General features: G+C 54.1%; 1 protein-coding gene across 1 annotated transcript in view; it reads left to right on the top strand.

Annotated features, from left to right (window-relative positions):
- Positions 1–17,553, top strand: part of CDHR2 (cadherin related family member 2) — a 31,560-nt gene extending 14,007 nt beyond the window's left edge. Inside the window, exons 10-32 of the mRNA XM_070415085.1 lie at positions 30–105; positions 205–320; positions 441–674; positions 1,671–1,826; positions 1,910–2,071; positions 2,365–2,426; positions 2,923–3,166; positions 5,672–5,911; positions 7,965–8,034; positions 8,192–8,797; positions 9,578–9,649; positions 10,044–10,093; positions 11,595–11,746; positions 11,897–12,005; positions 12,095–12,183; positions 12,620–12,688; positions 12,792–12,869; positions 12,966–13,026; positions 13,113–13,237; positions 13,769–13,882; positions 13,963–14,043; positions 14,592–14,649; positions 17,288–17,553. Of these exons, the coding sequence (XP_070271186.1) occupies positions 30–105; positions 205–320; positions 441–674; positions 1,671–1,826; positions 1,910–2,071; positions 2,365–2,426; positions 2,923–3,166; positions 5,672–5,911; positions 7,965–8,034; positions 8,192–8,797; positions 9,578–9,649; positions 10,044–10,093; positions 11,595–11,746; positions 11,897–12,005; positions 12,095–12,183; positions 12,620–12,688; positions 12,792–12,869; positions 12,966–13,026; positions 13,113–13,237; positions 13,769–13,882; positions 13,963–14,043; positions 14,592–14,649; positions 17,288–17,425 (3,162 nt within the window). The 3' untranslated portion in view covers positions 17,426–17,553. The remainder of the gene's footprint in view (positions 1–29; positions 106–204; positions 321–440; positions 675–1,670; positions 1,827–1,909; positions 2,072–2,364; positions 2,427–2,922; positions 3,167–5,671; positions 5,912–7,964; positions 8,035–8,191; positions 8,798–9,577; positions 9,650–10,043; positions 10,094–11,594; positions 11,747–11,896; positions 12,006–12,094; positions 12,184–12,619; positions 12,689–12,791; positions 12,870–12,965; positions 13,027–13,112; positions 13,238–13,768; positions 13,883–13,962; positions 14,044–14,591; positions 14,650–17,287) is intronic.
- The last annotated feature ends 15 nt before the right edge of the window (positions 17,554–17,568 follow it).

Here is a 17,568-nt window from a genome sequence, read left to right on the forward strand (position 1 = left end):
TCTGGACCACTGACCATGCCTCCTTGCAGGGAACCTCAGTGCTGAAGGTAGAGGCTGTGGATAGAGACAAAGGCATCAATGACCGGGTGACCTACACCATCTCCAGTGAGAACAAGGGTGGCCCCAGGCTGGGGATGGGGTCAGAGAAGGGGTAGAGGCTCGTCAAAGCCACTGAAAGCAGTTGCTCCTGCTGCCTCTTGCCAGACTCCACAAGGCCTGGCTGGTTTAACATCGGGCCAGATGGGGTGATCAAGGTCAGCGGTTCTCTGGACCGTGAGCAGCTGTTGGAGGAGGATGAGGAGGTGCAAGTACAGATCACGGTGAGTGAGGGGTCCATCACACCCTTTCCATCCCCCTCTCTAACCTCTGACCTTTTATCTCAGCTCTTCCTGAGCACTGGTTCTCTGACCTTTGACCTCTGGCCTCTGCTCTGCTCTCAGGCCACAGAGGTGAACCTCAACATCTACGGGCAGGAGGCCAAGGTGAGCATATGGGTCACGCTGAGGGTGACAGATGTCAATGACCACAAACCCGAGTTTTTCAACTGCAGTCTCCCGGCCTGCACCTTCACCCCCAAAGAAGCCCAAGTCAACTTCACTGGCTCTGTGGACGAGCACTCCGCCACCCGCATCCCCATCGATGACCTCACCATGGTGGTTTACGACCCAGACAAGGCATGTGCACCCAGACGAAGGATGGCATGGGCAGGGGGAATGATGGGAGATGGCTGGGTGAGGGAGGTGCAGAGTAACCTGTAAAGTGAGGTACCGCGAGGCATGGTGGGGGATGAATGATGGGCGGTGGTGGTGCCAATCATGAGTGGTGGTGAAAACCAGAGTTGTGGGGTGATATTTGGAAATGTTGAGGGATATTGTGGGTAGTCTTGTGCTCAAGGTGATGCTAGGTATTGGTGAACAGAAAGGTAGTTGAATGGAGATTGGTACTGGATGCTGGGTAACATTGAGTGGAATACAGCTTTTGGTGGTGTTGAGGAGAGGGTGGTGATGGTGGTTGAAGCTGAGAGGTGTTGGGATAGTACTGGATGTTGAGGGATGTGCGGAGTGTGGAGCACAGGGTGGTCTGAGTGAGTATTAAGATGCAGGGTATACTTAAATGGAGGATGATACTGAGTGGTGGGTGACTTGCTTGGTACTGAATGATGACTGCTATGGATAGTGTTTGGTTGCATTTGGTGACATTGAGTTGGCATAAGATGTGGAGTGGAGGGTGATATTGGGGGGTGGTAATTGGGTGGATGTGTTGAGTGGGTGGTTGGTGTTTAGTGGAGTGGAGGGGATATAAGTAATGGGGTGATGCTGGGTATTGGTGTTGGTGTTGGTGTGAGTGGTGGAGAGTGGGGATGGTGGCTGGTAGGGAAGGCTCGTTGCAATGTTTCATGGGAGTGGTGTGTGTGTGTCTGGGCTCCATCTCTGCAGCTCAGATCTGGGGCCCACAGAGCCTACAGAAGTCTTCTGATGGGCCTACATTTCCAGGGACTAGCGATGAGCCCAGTCTTCCAGGGCCCTCATGCCTCAGTTTTTTGAGAGCCTCCCTCTCATGGGACCTCAGGGGACAGGGTTTCCTAAGGCAGGAACCTAAGGCCCGAGACTTGTGGAAAGGTGTGTGTATTGCAGCGGGCGGGGTCCTTACTGTACAGCCCCCCTCTACAGGGTAGCAATGGCACTTTCCTGCTGTCCCTGGGGGGCCCTGATGCCACAGCCTTCAGTGTCTCCCCTGAGAAGGCAGCAGGCTCAGCCGACGTGCAGGTGCTGGTGCGGGACCCGTCACTGGTGGACTACGAGAAGCAGACGGTGATGCTGGTGCAGGTGAGGGGCATTCGGGGGCACTGGGAAGCTCAGGCCATGGGACACTCTGGTCCCAAGGCTGCTGCCTCCTTCCCTCTCCTCAGGTTGTGGCCATTGACTCGGTCAGTAGGAACTCCTCCGTCGCCTTGGTGACCATCCACCTGAGAGACATTAATGACCATAGGCCCACATTCCCTAAGAGCCACTACAACCTCAGTATCTTCGAGCACAGTCCAGTGGGCTCTGTGGTAACCAACAGTATTCATGTGAGTGATGGGGGACAGGGCTGGGCCAGGCTGGGGGACATGGAGGGCAGACTGGGGACTGTGGCCCTGCCCAAGTCTCCATATCATTTGATGCCTTTGGGTCTCAGCAAGTGTGCATGCATGTGTGAGTATGTGTGGGGGTGTGTGGTGTGGGGGTGTCTAGTGTGAATCTGTGTCGGGGGTGCTCCCTTTGTGTCAGGAAGTGGGAAGCCTGGTCTCCATCAAGTGTGGGGTTGGCAGTGAGAGCCATCACTTCTGAACAGTGTGCCATTATCTGTCCCTCTGCCTTCCAGGCCTTTGACCCAGACACGGGTGAGGGGGGCCGCATCACCTACAGCCTGCTTTCGGGGAATGGGTAAGGTCTCTGGGTGGGCATGGGGTGTTTAGGGTAGCCAGATAAAACATAAGACAGCCTCCCTAGCCGGTTTGGCTCAGTGGACAGAGCATCGGCCTACGGACTGAAGGGTCCCGGATTTGATTCCGGCCAGGGGCACGTAACCTCAGTTGCAGGCTCCATCCCTGTGCAGGAGGCAACCAATTGATATGTCTTTCTCACATCGATGTCTCTCTCCCTTTGTCTCTCCCTCTCCACTTTCTCTAAAAATCAATGGAAAACTATCCTCTGGTGAGGATTAACCAAAAAACAAACAAACAAACAAAAAAACTCAAAACAAGACATTCAGTTACCTTGCAATTTCAGATAAGCAATGGATAATTTTTTTAGTATAAATAGGTTGCAAATGTTCCATTATGTTGCAAATGTGAGAAAATATTTTTCACTGCTTAGTTGAACTTCAAACTTAAGTGGGCACCCTGTCTTTTTATTTGCTCAATCTGGCCACCTGGCACAGGGCAGATATCTTTGAGGTGGATCCAGACTCAGGGACGGTGATGGTGAAAAACAGCAAGCTGCTGGACCGGGAGAAGCAGGCGGTGTACTACCTCACGCTGCAGGCCACCGATGGCGGGAACCTGTCGTCCTCCACCACGCTGGAGATCCACCTGCTGGACATCAATGACAACCAGCCAGTGGTCACCGGCTCCTACAACATCTTTGTCCAGGAGGAGAAGGGCGATGTCTCCGTAACCATCCAGGTACAAGCCAGCCTGGACCTGGAGGGGGGGACAGGGGGAAGGGCACCAAGCCTGGCTCTGTAGTCCTGCTGGCCCTGGGCTGGCATCTGGGCTTTGCTGTGTGGCTAAGAGGAAGTCACTCAGCCTCTCTGGGCCTCTGTTTCCTCTTCAGAGTATGAGGGCAATCATCCTACTTATTCCCAGGGTCACTGGGGAATAATGTATGGAAAGTACTCGGCACAAAGCCTAGCACAGAGCAAGCCCTCAAAAACATATTGCTCTTGCCCTGACCGGTTTGGCTCAATGGATAGAGCGTTGGCCTGTGGACTCAAGGGTCCCAGGTTCGATTCCGGTCAAGTGCATGTACCTTAGTTGTGGGCACATATCCAGTAGGGAGTGTGCAGGAGGCAGCTGATCGATGTTTCTCTCTCATCGATGTTTCTAATTATCCCTCTCCTTTCCTCTCTGTAAAAATCAATAAAATATATATTTAAAAAACAACAACAAAAAAAACCCATATTGCTCTTTTTAATTCAGGCCACTGCCTTATTCCAAAAAGGATTTGAGGTGGCTTAGGTTAAAAAAATAAGATAAAAGTATGAAAGAAATAAAGTGAGAGAGAAAATAATTATGGTATTATTAAAGGGCACAAAGGTAGATCTAGAACCCAGAGCCACACAATTGCTAGGAGTGGCCTGAACATTCAGTTCTGAGCTTCCTAATGGCCAAAGCAAAAAAAGGAAATGAATGTTGGCCTAAGAACCAGTAGGTCACAGTTCAATTTCTGGTCAAGGCACATGCCCAGGTTGTGGGCTCAATCCCCAGTGTGGAGTGTGCAGGAGGTAGCCAATCAATGATTCTCTCTCATTATTGATGTTTCTATCTCTTTCTCCATGTCCCTTCCTCTCTGAACTCAATTATATATATATATATATACTAGAGGCCCTATGCACTTAATTCGTGCAAGAGTAGGCCTTGCTTCCCCCAGCTGCTGGCACTGGCTTCCCTCTGGCCCCCTGGGACCCAGGCTTCCCTAGCAGCCCCGGCTTCTTCCGGTCTAATTAATATATATATATATATATATATATATATATATATATGAAATGAGATCAATGACTGGGTTGACTGAATTTGTGAGATAAAACCCACTATTGTCTCTAGAGAAACACCTAAGGGAAGCTTCTCCCCTGAGACATCTGAAAGGGGGTCTTGTGAGAAGCGGGTGGCCAGGTCATCAGAATAACACACACGTGGCCATGGAGCCTCCCATCTTTCCGGGGCTGTGTGGTTTCCAGAGCATGTTCCCATCCCTGATCTTTAGACTGACTTGTGAGGCAGATGCTCTAATGGTCCCCGTTTCACAGAAGCAAACTGAGGCTCAAGGAGGTTAAGTGACTTTTTCTGTAGTTGCATAACCAGTAAAAGCAGTGCTGGGCTGGAGGTCAACATCCTGGGCCTTTCTCCGCTGCTCCTCGATGCTTCTCACCCTGGGCTTAGAGCATCTTGGTCAGGAGCATGTCAGATCTGCTGCTGTAACCATGGTGCCCATGTGAGCCCTGAGAAGCACTTGGTAGAGAAGCTGGCCTGAGTTCAGAGTGCTGAGGGATGAACAGATGGGGCCAGGCTTCTGGAAAAACCATCTCGGGCTACCTACACAGGAGGCGTTTAATAAACAAGATTCCAACAGAACTAAAATGAAAGAGCTGAAGATGGAGGCTGGGAAGGGAGGAAAGGGAAAGAATTAGTTCCAAGTTAGAGTAGCCCAGCTCTGTATTTAAAACCACGTGTGTTGAGCATCTATTACTATGCACCAGGCCCTTTGCTGGACCCCAGGTTTTCTGAGGTGAATGCATCATAACCATGCCCCCAGAGGACTCTCAGAGGAGGGCACTGAACAGTAGCCCCAGGATGTCACTTCTGCTATGTTGAAGGTAACACAAGGATCCTGGAGGCCCAGGGGAGGCGCCATCCTGGCCTGGAGTCAGGCAAAGAAGGTGTAAAGGGCATTCAGGGTGAGGGGACAGCATGGACAAAGGCCTGTTGTACTGTCTGTGCTGGATCAACGTAAAGGCAATTGAGCATGTATTCAGGACCCTGGCAGGACAGGTACACAGTCATCATGAGAAAATCAGAGTCTTGCTGACTTCACACTTATGCCATGCTTGTTTAAATTTTGAATGTCTATAATATACTCCCTCCATGACTCCCTCCCCACTAGAATATCAGCTCCATATGGGAACTGTCGTGATCCTGGCTCTATTACTTGTGCCTAGAACAGAGCCGACATATTGTAGGTACACAGGAGACATTTGTGGAATGAATGACCATCTCAGAAGCTCTTGCAAGCTCTTGATCTGACCCTCTTAGATGAGAAACCGAGGCTGGGAGATTGGCCAGCATCCCACGGGCTCCAGACCCAATTACTGCCCTCATGGCCAGTGCTGGAGGGGAGGCTGGGCTGCAGAGGTATGACTGAGGGGCATGGTAGCACCAAGGGCTGGCACCCATCCCCGTTTATCTGTCCAGGCTCACGATGAGGACCAGCCAGGCACCAACAACAGCCGCCTGTACTTCAGCCTGCTGCCCAGTCCCTACAGCCACAACTTCTCAGTGGATCCTGACACAGGGCTTCTCAGAAACCTGGGCCCCCTGGACAGAGAGGCCATCGACCCCACCCTGGAGGGCCGAATTGTGCTGACTGTGCGTGTGGCTGACTGTGGCGTGCCTGTCCTCAGCACTGAGGTCAATGTCACCATCACTGTGGAGGTAAGGCCTGGCTCAGCCAGGGTCAGGGGTCAGGATGGAACCTGTACTGGGGGGCTTCCAAACAGATGGCCAGCTCCCCACCTCCGCCCAGCTCGAGTTACATTCTGCCCTTTTCGGCATGGTGGGTAAGAGAGTTCTGGAGCCAGGCTGATGGGTTAGAATCCTGGCTGCCTGGTTGTGTGGCTTTAGGCAATTTCTCAACCTCTCTGTGCCCTAAAGTTCCTCATCTGTAAAATGGGGATGAAAATAACATAAAGTGAGTTAACGAATGGAAAGTGCCTGACCCATAGCAGGCACTCAGTGAATACTAGCTCTAACTTTCATTCACAAATCCACCTGATCCCTCCTGTCTCCCACCGCCATTCAAGGGCAAAGACAAGGGGCGAAAATCAGCATTTATAGTGTCTACTGTGCACCTTGCCCTGCAAGGTAGTGATGGTTATTACCATTTTATTGATCAAGAAACTGAGGCACAGAGAGATTGAGTAGCTTGCTCAGGGCCTCAGAATGGGGTTTTGAAGCCAGTCTGTCTGGTACCAGCCCACAAGTCACCTTCCTCTAGAAAGGCATTGTAACAAATGTGCACCCTGCTATGTCCATGGTGTGTGGATGGAGCCCCTGAGAGTGTGAGTGCACCACCTTGCAGGGCAGCCCTGTGCTCCCTCAGGTTGGGAAGTGCCACTTTCCTACAAGGATCCGAGTGACACCTCAGGGAAAATGGAGAAACAGAAGCTGAATTAAGACTTGTCAACTGTCTTTGGGGTAGAAGTGGGCCACAAAGAAGGAAGAAAGCAGCACTGTATTCAGTGAGTGAGTGGTCCTTTCACAGCCATGGGCTAGTCTTACTATGGCCCTGCGCGCAGGGACTACGACCGACCCCGTATTGCAGGTGAAGACCTTGAGGCCCAGAGAGGTCAAAGTCACACGTGAGGCAGAGGTGGAGCCGGGTTTGACGCACAGCTGTGCGCTTCCCCACTCCTTTGCGTTAGAGTTAGGAAGGCCTGGCGAAGGCAGCTGGCTGTGTGCATTGAGCCAGTCATGCCATTTATGGGAAATCACCATCAGAAAAGACACCTAGCCCGGCAGGTGTGGCTCAGCTGTTGAGCATCAACCCAGGAACCAGGAGGTCACTGGTTCGATTCCTGGTCGGATGCATGCCCAGGTTGCGGGCTGGATCCCAGTTGGGCAGGTGTGGGTGTGGGTGTGGTGTGGCGGTGTGGCCAATCGATGATGTTTCTCTCTCACCAATGTTTCTATCCCTCTCCCTTCCTCCTCTAAAATCAGTAAAAGGAAAATACATCGAGTTGGGGGGGGGGGGGGCTTTGTTTCTAAAGATGTCCTTTCTACTGTTATTTAGAAAAAGCTGAAAGCAAAAGCGGGTGTCTGTGGGCTGCCTGGGGGAGGGCTGGAAACTTCAAGGGCACCCCCAGCACCCCCAGTGTCAGGGGCAAACGCGGCAGGCGGCGTTGGCTGTATGCTCTGACAGCAGTGGTAACGCTGTGTGTGGGGTGGCCAGGGCCAGAGAGGGAAGGCAAGAACAGAAAACAGTAAGCAAATGAGGCAGGACCAGGCCTCAGCCCTGGCAGGTGCCTGAGCACAGAGGCGTGTCGAGTGTCGTGGGGTTGGCTGAGGGCAGGAGAGACAGGAGGAAAGGGGGCGAGGGGAAGCTCGGGCTGCAGGGCCTTTGTGGACACACAGTGGTATTGGTGCCAACACATACATCTGAGAAATGGCAGTCAAGCTGGGCCAGACAGGGACACACATGGGGACGGGAACCACCCTTGCAGAAGACAGGGTCTAAGGCAGCTCTGAGCTGTGGGCAGAGAAGCAGAGCAGAGGCGGGGCTCCCTGACAGTATATAACTGACTTCAGAGGTCCCGCCACAGGCCTCAGAGCCCCAGGTGTGAGACCTGGGCTAGTTCTACCCTCTAAAGGCTGTTTCCATCTGTGAAGTGGGCAGTGCTGTCTGGGGGACCACAGAGTCTGGGCTCTGGGGGAGGCTGAGCCCTCAGGGCTCCTGAGGTCTGGGACTCAGAACCGCCCTTGTCTGCAGGACATCAATGATAATTTGCCCATCTTCAACCAGTCCAACTACATCTTCTCGGTGAAGGAGAGGGACTCAGGTAAGTCCTCTCGGGGCCAGGCCGGGCCCGGGGGCTGGACCAGTGTGGCATATGACCCCTCCCAGGCTGGGCTTGAAGCGCCCGAGGGAGGTAAGAGCAGGGGACGCCTCCAGTGACCAGGCCAGGGGTCCCTGGGAATTCTGCTTCTTGTCCGCAGGAGTGCTGGTGGGTGTAGTGCTGGCCTGGGATGCAGACCAGACAGAAGCCAACAACCGCATCAGCTTCAGCCTGTCAGGGAGCGGTGCCAACAACTTCATACTCCGAGGCTCAATGCTGGGGTCTGGGCGGGCTGAGGGCCGCCTCCAGCTGCCCTCAGACGTGAGCCTGGACTACGAGACCCTGGCCTCCTACAATCTGACAGTGAGTGCCGAGAACCCAGACCCCCAAGGGGCGGAGGCCACAGCAGGGATCTTCGTGCGTGTGGAGGACGTGAACGATGAGCCACCTACCCTGAACTCAAACTCGCTCCGGGGCATTCGTGTGGCTGAGAACGGCTCGCAGCACGGCCAGGTGGCTAAGGTGGTCGCCGAGGATGTGGATACCGATGCCCAGCTGGAGGTGCAGCTTATGAACGTCATCTGTACCAAGGCCGGGGTGGATGTGGGCAGCCTGTGCCACGGCTGGTTCTCTGTGCTGGCCAATGGCTCTGTGCTCATCAATCAGAGCGAGGCCATCGACTATGAGACCTGTGACCTGGTCACCCTGGTCGTGCGGGCCTATGACCTCGCAACGGACCCCCGCTTCCAGGCCTACAGTGACAATGGTGAGGTGGTCTGGCACATTGGGCTTGGCAGGCTGCTGCGTAGGGGCCATGGGAAAGAGCCCTGGGCTGGAACCTGCAAGGTCTGGGTTCAGATCCTGGCTCTGGCTCTTACCGGCTGTGTCACCGGGAAAGCTGTGGCACCTTCCCCATCTGTCAGATGCAGTCGGGTGGCAGGCTGGCTGTGCAGATCAAACGAGAACACGCATGTAAAGCATTTAGCACAGTGCTTGGCACACAGATAGCACTCAATGCTCTCATTTTGCGGGGCGGTGTAAGGACAGAGCACACTGCAGAGTCAGTCGTGTACTTGTATCCCACCTTTGACCTAAGTAGCAAAATAACCATATTAATAGCAGGCATATGCCCCGTCCTTACTTCAGCCAGGGCTATGCCGGTCACCTGGTAAGCGCTTCTTCATTTCACTCCCACACAACCCATGAGCTCGGTGACCCCCATATAACTTTATAAATGAGGAAACTGAGGCACAGAGTGGGAGGTTCAATAACCTAACTTACACAGCTGGTAAGTGACAGTATAATGTTGTGGTTGGGTGACCGATACCTGGGTTGGGCTCAATCCTGGTCCACTGCTCTCCGAGGTCTGGGAAGGATACTCCCTCCCACAAAGGCCAGAGGAGATCGACTGGGCATCCCAGGTCAGGAGCGGGAGAGGGGACTGGGTGATGCATGGGAGAGAGGCTGCTGGGAGCATGGCTGAGGCCCAGGCTTTTTGGGCAAGGCCTTTGCCTAGAGACCAGAGCCAGCCAACCTTGTTTCCTAGGAAGCCTCCCCATCACCATCGAGGACATAAATGACAATGCGCCCTATTTTCTGCCCCAGAGTGAGACTTTCGGTAAGCAGCAACCCGCTCCCTCCCCACTGCCAGGACTGCCTTTGGGCAACTCCCATAGACCCTCCTGAGGCCCAGGTGCGCCCTTAGAAAGGGAGGAAGGCCTCCAATCTTGCCTCTCCCCCAAGGTTCCAACAGGAGGGGGGACCTGAGTGTTTACCCCGGCTCTGCCCCCACTCCTATCTGACCCTGGACCAGGCCCTCCCTCTCTGGGTCTGGGTTTCCCCATCTGCACAATGGGAGATGGATGACCTGCTCACTAATGGCTCAGGGGTCGTTGTAATGGGAGTCCCTGATGGTAGAGAGGTTGAGGGCAGGTTTCGAGGGGATGAGCTAAGCTAGTGGTCAGCACTAGGCCAGGTTGACCCCACTGACCCCTTCCTATCAACACTTGTAGTGATCGTCCCAGAAGTTGTGATACCCAACCAGCAGGTGGCATCTGTCCGGGTAAGTTCTTGGCTCTGCCTTTGGCAGTCACTTTAGCCCAGGAGACATGGGGCCAGGGCCTTTAGGCCTTTGAGCTGCGCCCCAAATGTTTTAACACCAGAAGGGAAATTTATTGACTTCAACATCTGAAAAGAAAACGCCAGAATGGAAATGAACACCTGCCTAATTGATATAATTAAACTTCATTCATTGTTAAATTTAGTATTCATAAAAACTTCATGACCATAAAAACCACTTGCAGGCTAGATTTGTTTCACTACACCAGGATTCTTGAGTATTAGAGAAAAATCAACTGTACATTAAACAAGTTCCTTGTGGTTAAGTCATTTCCAGAGCAACATCATAAAAAGACTCAATTCTTTTTTTTTTATAATATATTTTATTGATTTTTTACAGAGAGGAAGAGAGAGGGATAGAGAGTTAGAAACACCGATCAGCTGCCTCCTGCACACCCCCTACTGGGGATGTGCCCGCAACCAAGGCACATGCCCTTGACCTGAATCGAACCTGGGACCTTTCAGTCCACAAGCCAATGCTCCATCCACTGAGCCAAACCGGTTAGGGCAAAAGACTCAATTCTTTATGGTATCAAATATGGGTGTATTTACGAGGGTGGTGGCTATGCCAAGTGGTGAGGCCTCCCACACAGCCTGGGGCCTGGGCCCGGCTGGCCTCTTGCTGCCCTGGGCAGTTGCCATGCCTTTCTGGAACTCAGCTTCCCTCTAGACAAGAAGCTGGCAGTTCCTGGCAGTGACTCTAACCCAGAGGCGGTGGTGTCTGGGTGCCACTCTGTGCTGTGGAAAGGACGTGGGTGCAGGAGATGGATGCCTCATGAGAGCTGGGTTTTTGGTAGGACAGGGTCTCTCTTGGAGCCTCAGTTTCCTTCAAAGTCTTAAAGAGTCAGTTTTCCAGTCTTTAGCCAATTGTCTTCCAATGTCATGTGTCTGGCCATGGCTTTGAGCAACTTTTTTTTTCTTTAAATCAACTTTTTTTTTTAAACTTAAACACCAGCTTTGGCCTCATCCTGAACAGTGACATAGTGGACTCATGCTTCTGTGTGTTGGCTATATTTTTCTCTAAAAGGCACTAGAATGAATAAAAATATTTGTGCCCTCTCTCCCAGTCATTTTATGGTTCATTAGGGGAATTTGTACTCATGTCAGTGAGCACTGAAATGAGGGCTCCAAGGGAAGGAGCCTGGCACACAGTAGGTGCTCAGGAAATCTGAATGTGTGTGTGTGGCCATGGGTAGGTGGGGCAGGGTAGGATTTCCACATGAAAGGGACTTTTGGTTGGTAACCTGTTGGGTTGGGGGGCCAGAGGCAGGGACTTGCCAGAACTTGAATTGTAATGTTTAAAGCATTTGCTCAGTTGGGGTGGCCTGTGGAAGGCTGATAGAGATTATGCAGACCAGCCTTCCAGGCCACTCTAGCCTCTGATTCCTGCTGGGGGTGAGGGCTCCCTGGCCTGGCCCACAGATGTCGTCCACTCTTGCTCCCAGGCCAGAGACAATGACTCAGGGAGCAACGGGGCCATCCGCTTCTCCATCCTCCAAGCGGATTTCATCACTAAGGATGGGGCCGTGCTCCCCTTCCAGGACTTCTTCCGGGTCTCCACCTCTTCAGAGGCTGATGTGTTCATTGGCCACATTGAGTAACTACGGGCAGCCCCTGGATGGGGGTGGGGGAAGCCCAAAGGGGACCTCAAGGCAGTGAGTTCCTCATCCTTGGAAGGGTACAAGTGGGTTCCAGAGGACTCCAGCTTGCATCCCAAGGCTGAGCTGTTCCCTCTCACCTTCCATAGGCTTAAGACTAGCCTTGATGCCACTCGCCAAGGCACCTACCAAGTGACCGTCCAGGCCCAGGACAGACCTTCAGTGGGTCCTGCCCTGGAAGCAAACATCACCCTGAACGTGAGCTTTGGGCCCTGCCTCCAGCCCTGGTGTCCTCTGCCAGCCCCTGGGTCCCTTGTGCCTCATCTTCTCCCATGCCCCCTCCATAGCTCTTCACTGTGGATCAGAGTTACCGTGTGAGGTTGCAGTTCTCCACGAGCAAGGAGGAGGTGGGCGCCAACACGGACAAGATTAAGGCGTAGGTCTGGGGAGCCTGGAAGCGGGTGTGGGGAAGAACATGGCCTGTGAGCCTGGTCCCTGATAAGGCCAGGATGGAATGTCTCTCAGCCCTGTCTCAGACTCATATCTTGTCCCTGTCTTTGACCCTGTACCTGCACCTCCTTTCTGCACGTCCCCAGACGCCTATGGTTGGCTGGGCAGGGAACAACCTCAATAGGGCTGCTGTGTACAGTTGCTAAGGCTGTGCACTCTGCTCGCTAAGCTGTTAACCCAACCCCAGAGGAAGAGCTTCCTCCTCTATTTGCACAGAGGTGCTACCTTCTTAGCCAATGGAGCTGTCCGGGGGAAGTGCCCCTTCCTAATTCACACAATTCCTAATTTCACTGGCAGGGCCCTGGCCATTGGCCTGGTTTAAGGCCCTACCCCAGGCCTCTGTGACACCCGCCCCTTTGCAGGGCTCTGGCCCAGGTGACCAGGACTACTGTCTACATTGTGGACATTAAGGACATAGAGTCCACAGCTCGGTGAGTGCCAGCAGGCCCAGTGGTTGGTGAGGAAGAGGAGCAGCAGGAGGGGCTGCTGGGTGGTTCTAGGCTCCTGTTAACGCTTCACCCCTGCCCATTCCAGGGACCGAGGCCGTTCCTACCTCGATGCCTACTTTGTCTTCTCAAATGGGTCGGCCCTGACAATTGATGAGCTGAGACGGTGAGTGGGACTGCCCATGGGGGTGGGGCAGGAGGGTGACCAGGAAGCCCGGGGGATGCCAATGTCCCTCGGGCCTGAGCGGGGCTCTGTGGATAGGATTATCCTGGAAGACCGGGACGCAGAGACACAGCTGGTGCAGCTGGGGCTGGTGGTGCTGGTGAGTGACTGCAGGAAGAGAGCAGTGGGGGAGTGGGGTGGGGTATGTCTGTGGACCCCAGAGCCTCCCTCACACTCTTTCTCCAGGGCTCCCAGGCTAATCTGAAGTCAGATTTGCCGAAGGTGCTCAGTAGCGTCATCATAGGATTGGGAGTGGCTTTGCTGCTGGTCATCGTGATCATGACCATTGCCCTCCTGTGTACCCGAAAGAGGTAACGTTCTCATCATCCTGTGTCTCCAACCCCACCTCTGCCCCCCCCCCCCCAAGCCATAAAGGAGAGGGGGTAAATAGAGTTTGGGTTTAGGTGTCAGGTATACCTGTACTCAATCCGCATTGACCTGTTGTGACATCTTGGGTCATCTCCCTCCTCAAGCCTCAGTTTCCTCATCTGCCTAATGGGCATGAGACTAGATTCCTCAAAGTCCTCAAGGAAGCAATGTGCATCTCACACCCAGCAAGATGTCTGGCACCTAAAATGCACTTAATAAATGCTGCTTCTTTTTCCTTTTCCAATAATTTGCAGTCAGCAGTCACATGTGGGTTTGAGTCTAGGCCTTGACACTAGTCAACTGTGTGGCCTTTGGCAAATGTTTTTCCTTCTTTGACAGTTACTTGTACACTGCAAAATGGAGGGAATACTCTTACTTGTCAGGGTTGTTCTGAAGTCACACTCCCAGGGCCTGCACTGGACATACAGTGGGTGTGCAGGGAAAGTAGTGATCCCTTTCCTGGTTCCCCACAGCTACCGCCGGAAGCTTCGGGCTATAAAGGCTGCCAAGGAGGCCCGGAAAACAGCAGCAGGGGTGATGCCTTCAACCTCTGCCATCCCTGGGACTAACATGTACACCGCTGAGCGGTGAGTGGGATCAAAGGGTGAGTAAGAGGTCCCATGGGGAGGCTGAGGCACACGGCCGCTTGACTAGGCCTTTTCTCCAGGGCCAATCCCGTGCTGAACCTCCCCACCAAGGACCTGGGCTTTGAGTCCCAATCCTCCTCCAGCGACGTGGACCATCTCAGGTGAGCAGTGTCACTCATAACCATGCTGGTTGGTGGTGGTAGTGATGGTGCAGGTGGTGGTGGTGATGGTGGTGATGGTGGTGATGATGGGTGGTGGTGGAGTTGGTGATGGAGCTGGTGGTGATAATGGTGGAGATGGTGATGGTGTGGTGTTAGTGGTGGCTGTAGTGATGATAGTGGTGGTGATAGTGGTAGAGGTGGTGGGAGTGATGGTGGTGATGATGGTGCTGGTGCTGGTGTGATGGTGATGATGGCTCTGATGGTGGTGGTGGTAGTGATGGTGATGATGGTGCTGGTGATGGTGTGGTGATGGTGTGATGGTGATGGTGATGATGGTGGTGGTGATAGTGGTGGAGATGGTGGGAGTGATGGTGGTGATGATGGTGCTGGTGATGGTGTGGTGATGGTGTGATGGTGATGGTGGCTGTAATGGTGGTGGTGATGATGATGGTATGGTAGAGAAGAAGGTAGAGGCAATGGTGGTTCTTGACCACAGACAGGGAGGACTGGGCCTGCCAACTGTCTGAATTCCATCCTCTCCCCCATAGCCTCAACTCCCTGGATGACAACTCTGTGGACCTGGAAAAGAACAAACAGGAAATCAAGGCAAGACGGGGGATTAGTTGTTGCCTGGGGATTCTGACCTGGGGTCCTTGTCTGAAGAAGTGGGGTCAGGACAGAGCAGAGGGTCTGCTTCTGACCTAGCATTTCTGCTCCAGGCCCTGAGACACCTTATGGCTTTGGAATGGAGTCCAAGCCTTGCTCCTCTACTATTCACTGTGACCCGGGGTGGGTGACTTCTCCCTCTGGTTTGTTTTCTCACCTGCAAATGGGAATCAGAACACCAACCAAGTAGGGCTGTTGTGAGGATGAAATAAGAGTGGGTATAAAAACCACCTGGCACAAAGTAAGTGCTAAAATATCTGCTTCCCTGCCTTTATATCCCGTATAGAAGAGCTGGCAGGGTGGGGGGAAGAGATGTGGAGGTGAATATAACCTAGCAAAGGAGAGAAGGTAGGCTCAAATAAACCACAGTACCACCATTTGTTCAATAAGTCCGCTAGTTCTATTGGCTCAAGAGTTCGCACAGCCTGGCTGCTGCTTAGAATCACCTGGGGAGCTCTTTAGACATACTGGCTGCCAGCCCAGGGACTCTGATCCGAGGGCTGAGGTGGGCCTGGCATGGATGTGCTGTGAAAGCCCTGGGGTCCTCATGTGCGGGCAGGATTGAGAAGCAGGAGAGGCGTGGATGATGGGTCCTCTCCCTGCAGGGGTGGGCGCCAGAACCGGAAGGAACTACCATCTCTCCTTCCCACTTTGAAAACCACCACTGGAGAAGAAGCGCTAAGGCCCACTGAATGTTAATAGTCTGAGGTTCTGTGTGGGGGGGGAGTGGTTAGGTATCCACGGCCTCTGGGTCCTACCCTCAGCTAGGTCCTGCTCTCTGGGGCTCCCCACCATGCCTTCAGTGCTTACTTTCCCTTGAGGATGCCTTACATGGAAGCACTTGGCCAACCAAAGCCTCTCATGGGCATTACAATACCAGACTGTTGCACTGAGGTCTGGCTGTAACATGGAGGCCTCCAGACAGGATCCAAGGATGGGAGTGAGATGACAATCCGGGCCACCAGGCAGTGGTAGAGGTCTCTGGGCAAACAGCTCATCTCTGGTTGAAGACGGGTTGGAAAAGTCCCACGGACATGTTTAGGGGCAACTGAGGCAGAAGGGAATAGTCTTGCCTGCCAGAGCTGGTGGCCAGACAGGCGGAGGCCAAAGCTGCCCCCAGAGGGCAGTGCAGTCAGGGGCCCCAGCAGCAGGGCTGGACCTGTGGGCTGGGAAAGGCAGAGAGCTCTGAAGAGTCCGGAGAGGGAAGGGGCCAGGCCACCGAGAGCCTTCAAAGCCAGGAGAGAGCCACGACTGTCCCGGGATGGCAGGGGGTCATTATATTTCCAGAAGCGGCCCGAGGTCCCACCCCCTGTCCTGTAGCAGGAGGCAGGCGTGGAGGCCCTGGGGCCTTCTCAGGAACTGGCTGCCCCTCTTCTCCCTTGGCTGAGTGGGGAACACAGTGGGGGGCCTTTTCCTTAGATCCCTGGTGCCCTGACTCACTCAAGACCTCTGCATTGGTGGGGAAGGTATAAGAAACCCGAGGGATCATCCAATCCTACCGTTTAAAACAACCAAGGCCAGGGAGGGGTGCTGACTTGCCCAAGGTCAGAACGCTTGCAAGTCAAGTACAGACTAGAACCCAGGCCGTCTCCAAGGCGAGTAGCATTTCCCTGGGCTGCACCGTGCCAACACTCCTGGGGGGGGGGGGGGGGGGGGGTAGGGGTAAGTGGCGAGGGCTCTAGGGAGCACAAGGACAAAGTTTAGCCTGACCTGGGGCCGCTCAGATGCTCCACTGTTTACCAGGAACAGCCCAGCCTGGAAAAGCCCTGGTGGTCCCCCAGGGACGGTGCTGGGGCTCTGCCCTGTGGTGCTCTGCTGTGCAGTAGCGGAGCCTGGGGGCTGCCTGGGCTACTGAAGGGTTCAGTTCTGAAGTGTGTCTGTTTGGCTGTGTGTGTGCAGCATGTCACAAGGCGGGGGGGCGGAGGGGGGAGGGGAGGATATGTGAGTGTGCATCACAATGAACAGAGTGAGACCCTGGCTGCAGAAGATGTCGGATTGCACCAGAGGCAGTGTTGTGCTGTGGACAAACTTTAGAGCCAGCAAGGCCAGTGGCCCAAACCCTGCGCTGCCCCTCCCTGGCCATGAGCACCCTCTCAGCTTCAGTTTCCACACCTGTAAAGTGGGGCACACAATTCCTCCCTCACGGGATTCCTGTGGGTACTTCAGGTAATGGATAGATTGTGCCATTGACACAGCCTGCCAGCACGGTGCCTGCCGTGGGGTGCAGGTGGCAGGAACTTTGCTGGACCGGCTCCTTGGCACAGGATCCAGGGCCTGGCATTACTCAGGCCTGGGCCGAACACCACAGTGCTGCTGTGTCTGAGGATGGGGCAGAGGCCAGAGTAGTTCTCCCATCAGGTGAGGTCCCGCCCTTCACTTGGGTCCATCTGTCCCTCCAGTGGCATGGCCACCTCTGGGACACAGCCAGAGAACTGAGGCCCCGAGAGGAGCAGGGTGGGACTCCGGCCAAGGAGCCATCTGTCTGTGTGGGCTAGAAGGCCTACCCACTTCCTCAGGGCCTGGAGACATCACCCCATCTTGTCCCTGCCCTTCACACCTCTCCTCTCTCCCCCTACAGAAGGAGCCCCCCCAGAGTCCGATGGAGCCGGACGCAGAGCCCCTGAGCGTGGTGCTGTCAGGAAGGACGGCGGGCACAGATGGACAGCAGCAGGCGTTGTCCTTCACCAATGCTGGCCTGGATACCACCGACCTGTGATGGGGCCCTGCCACAGAGCCCTGCATGGGCCCCCTCTTCTGGTCTACCTCGGAAGAGATTCTGTTTCCCCCAAACTATACCTACCATCCCTGCATATAATAATATACTAGTATTGTGTTGTCTGCTCCCTTCTGCTTGCTGCC

The sequence above is a fragment of the Myotis yumanensis genome, unplaced genomic scaffold (genome assembly GCF_028538775.1).
Source record: "Myotis yumanensis isolate MYYU_CA2020_CCGP unplaced genomic scaffold, mMyoYum1.0.hap1 SCAF_5, whole genome shotgun sequence".
Classification (NCBI taxonomy): domain Eukaryota; kingdom Metazoa; phylum Chordata; class Mammalia; order Chiroptera; family Vespertilionidae; genus Myotis; species Myotis yumanensis.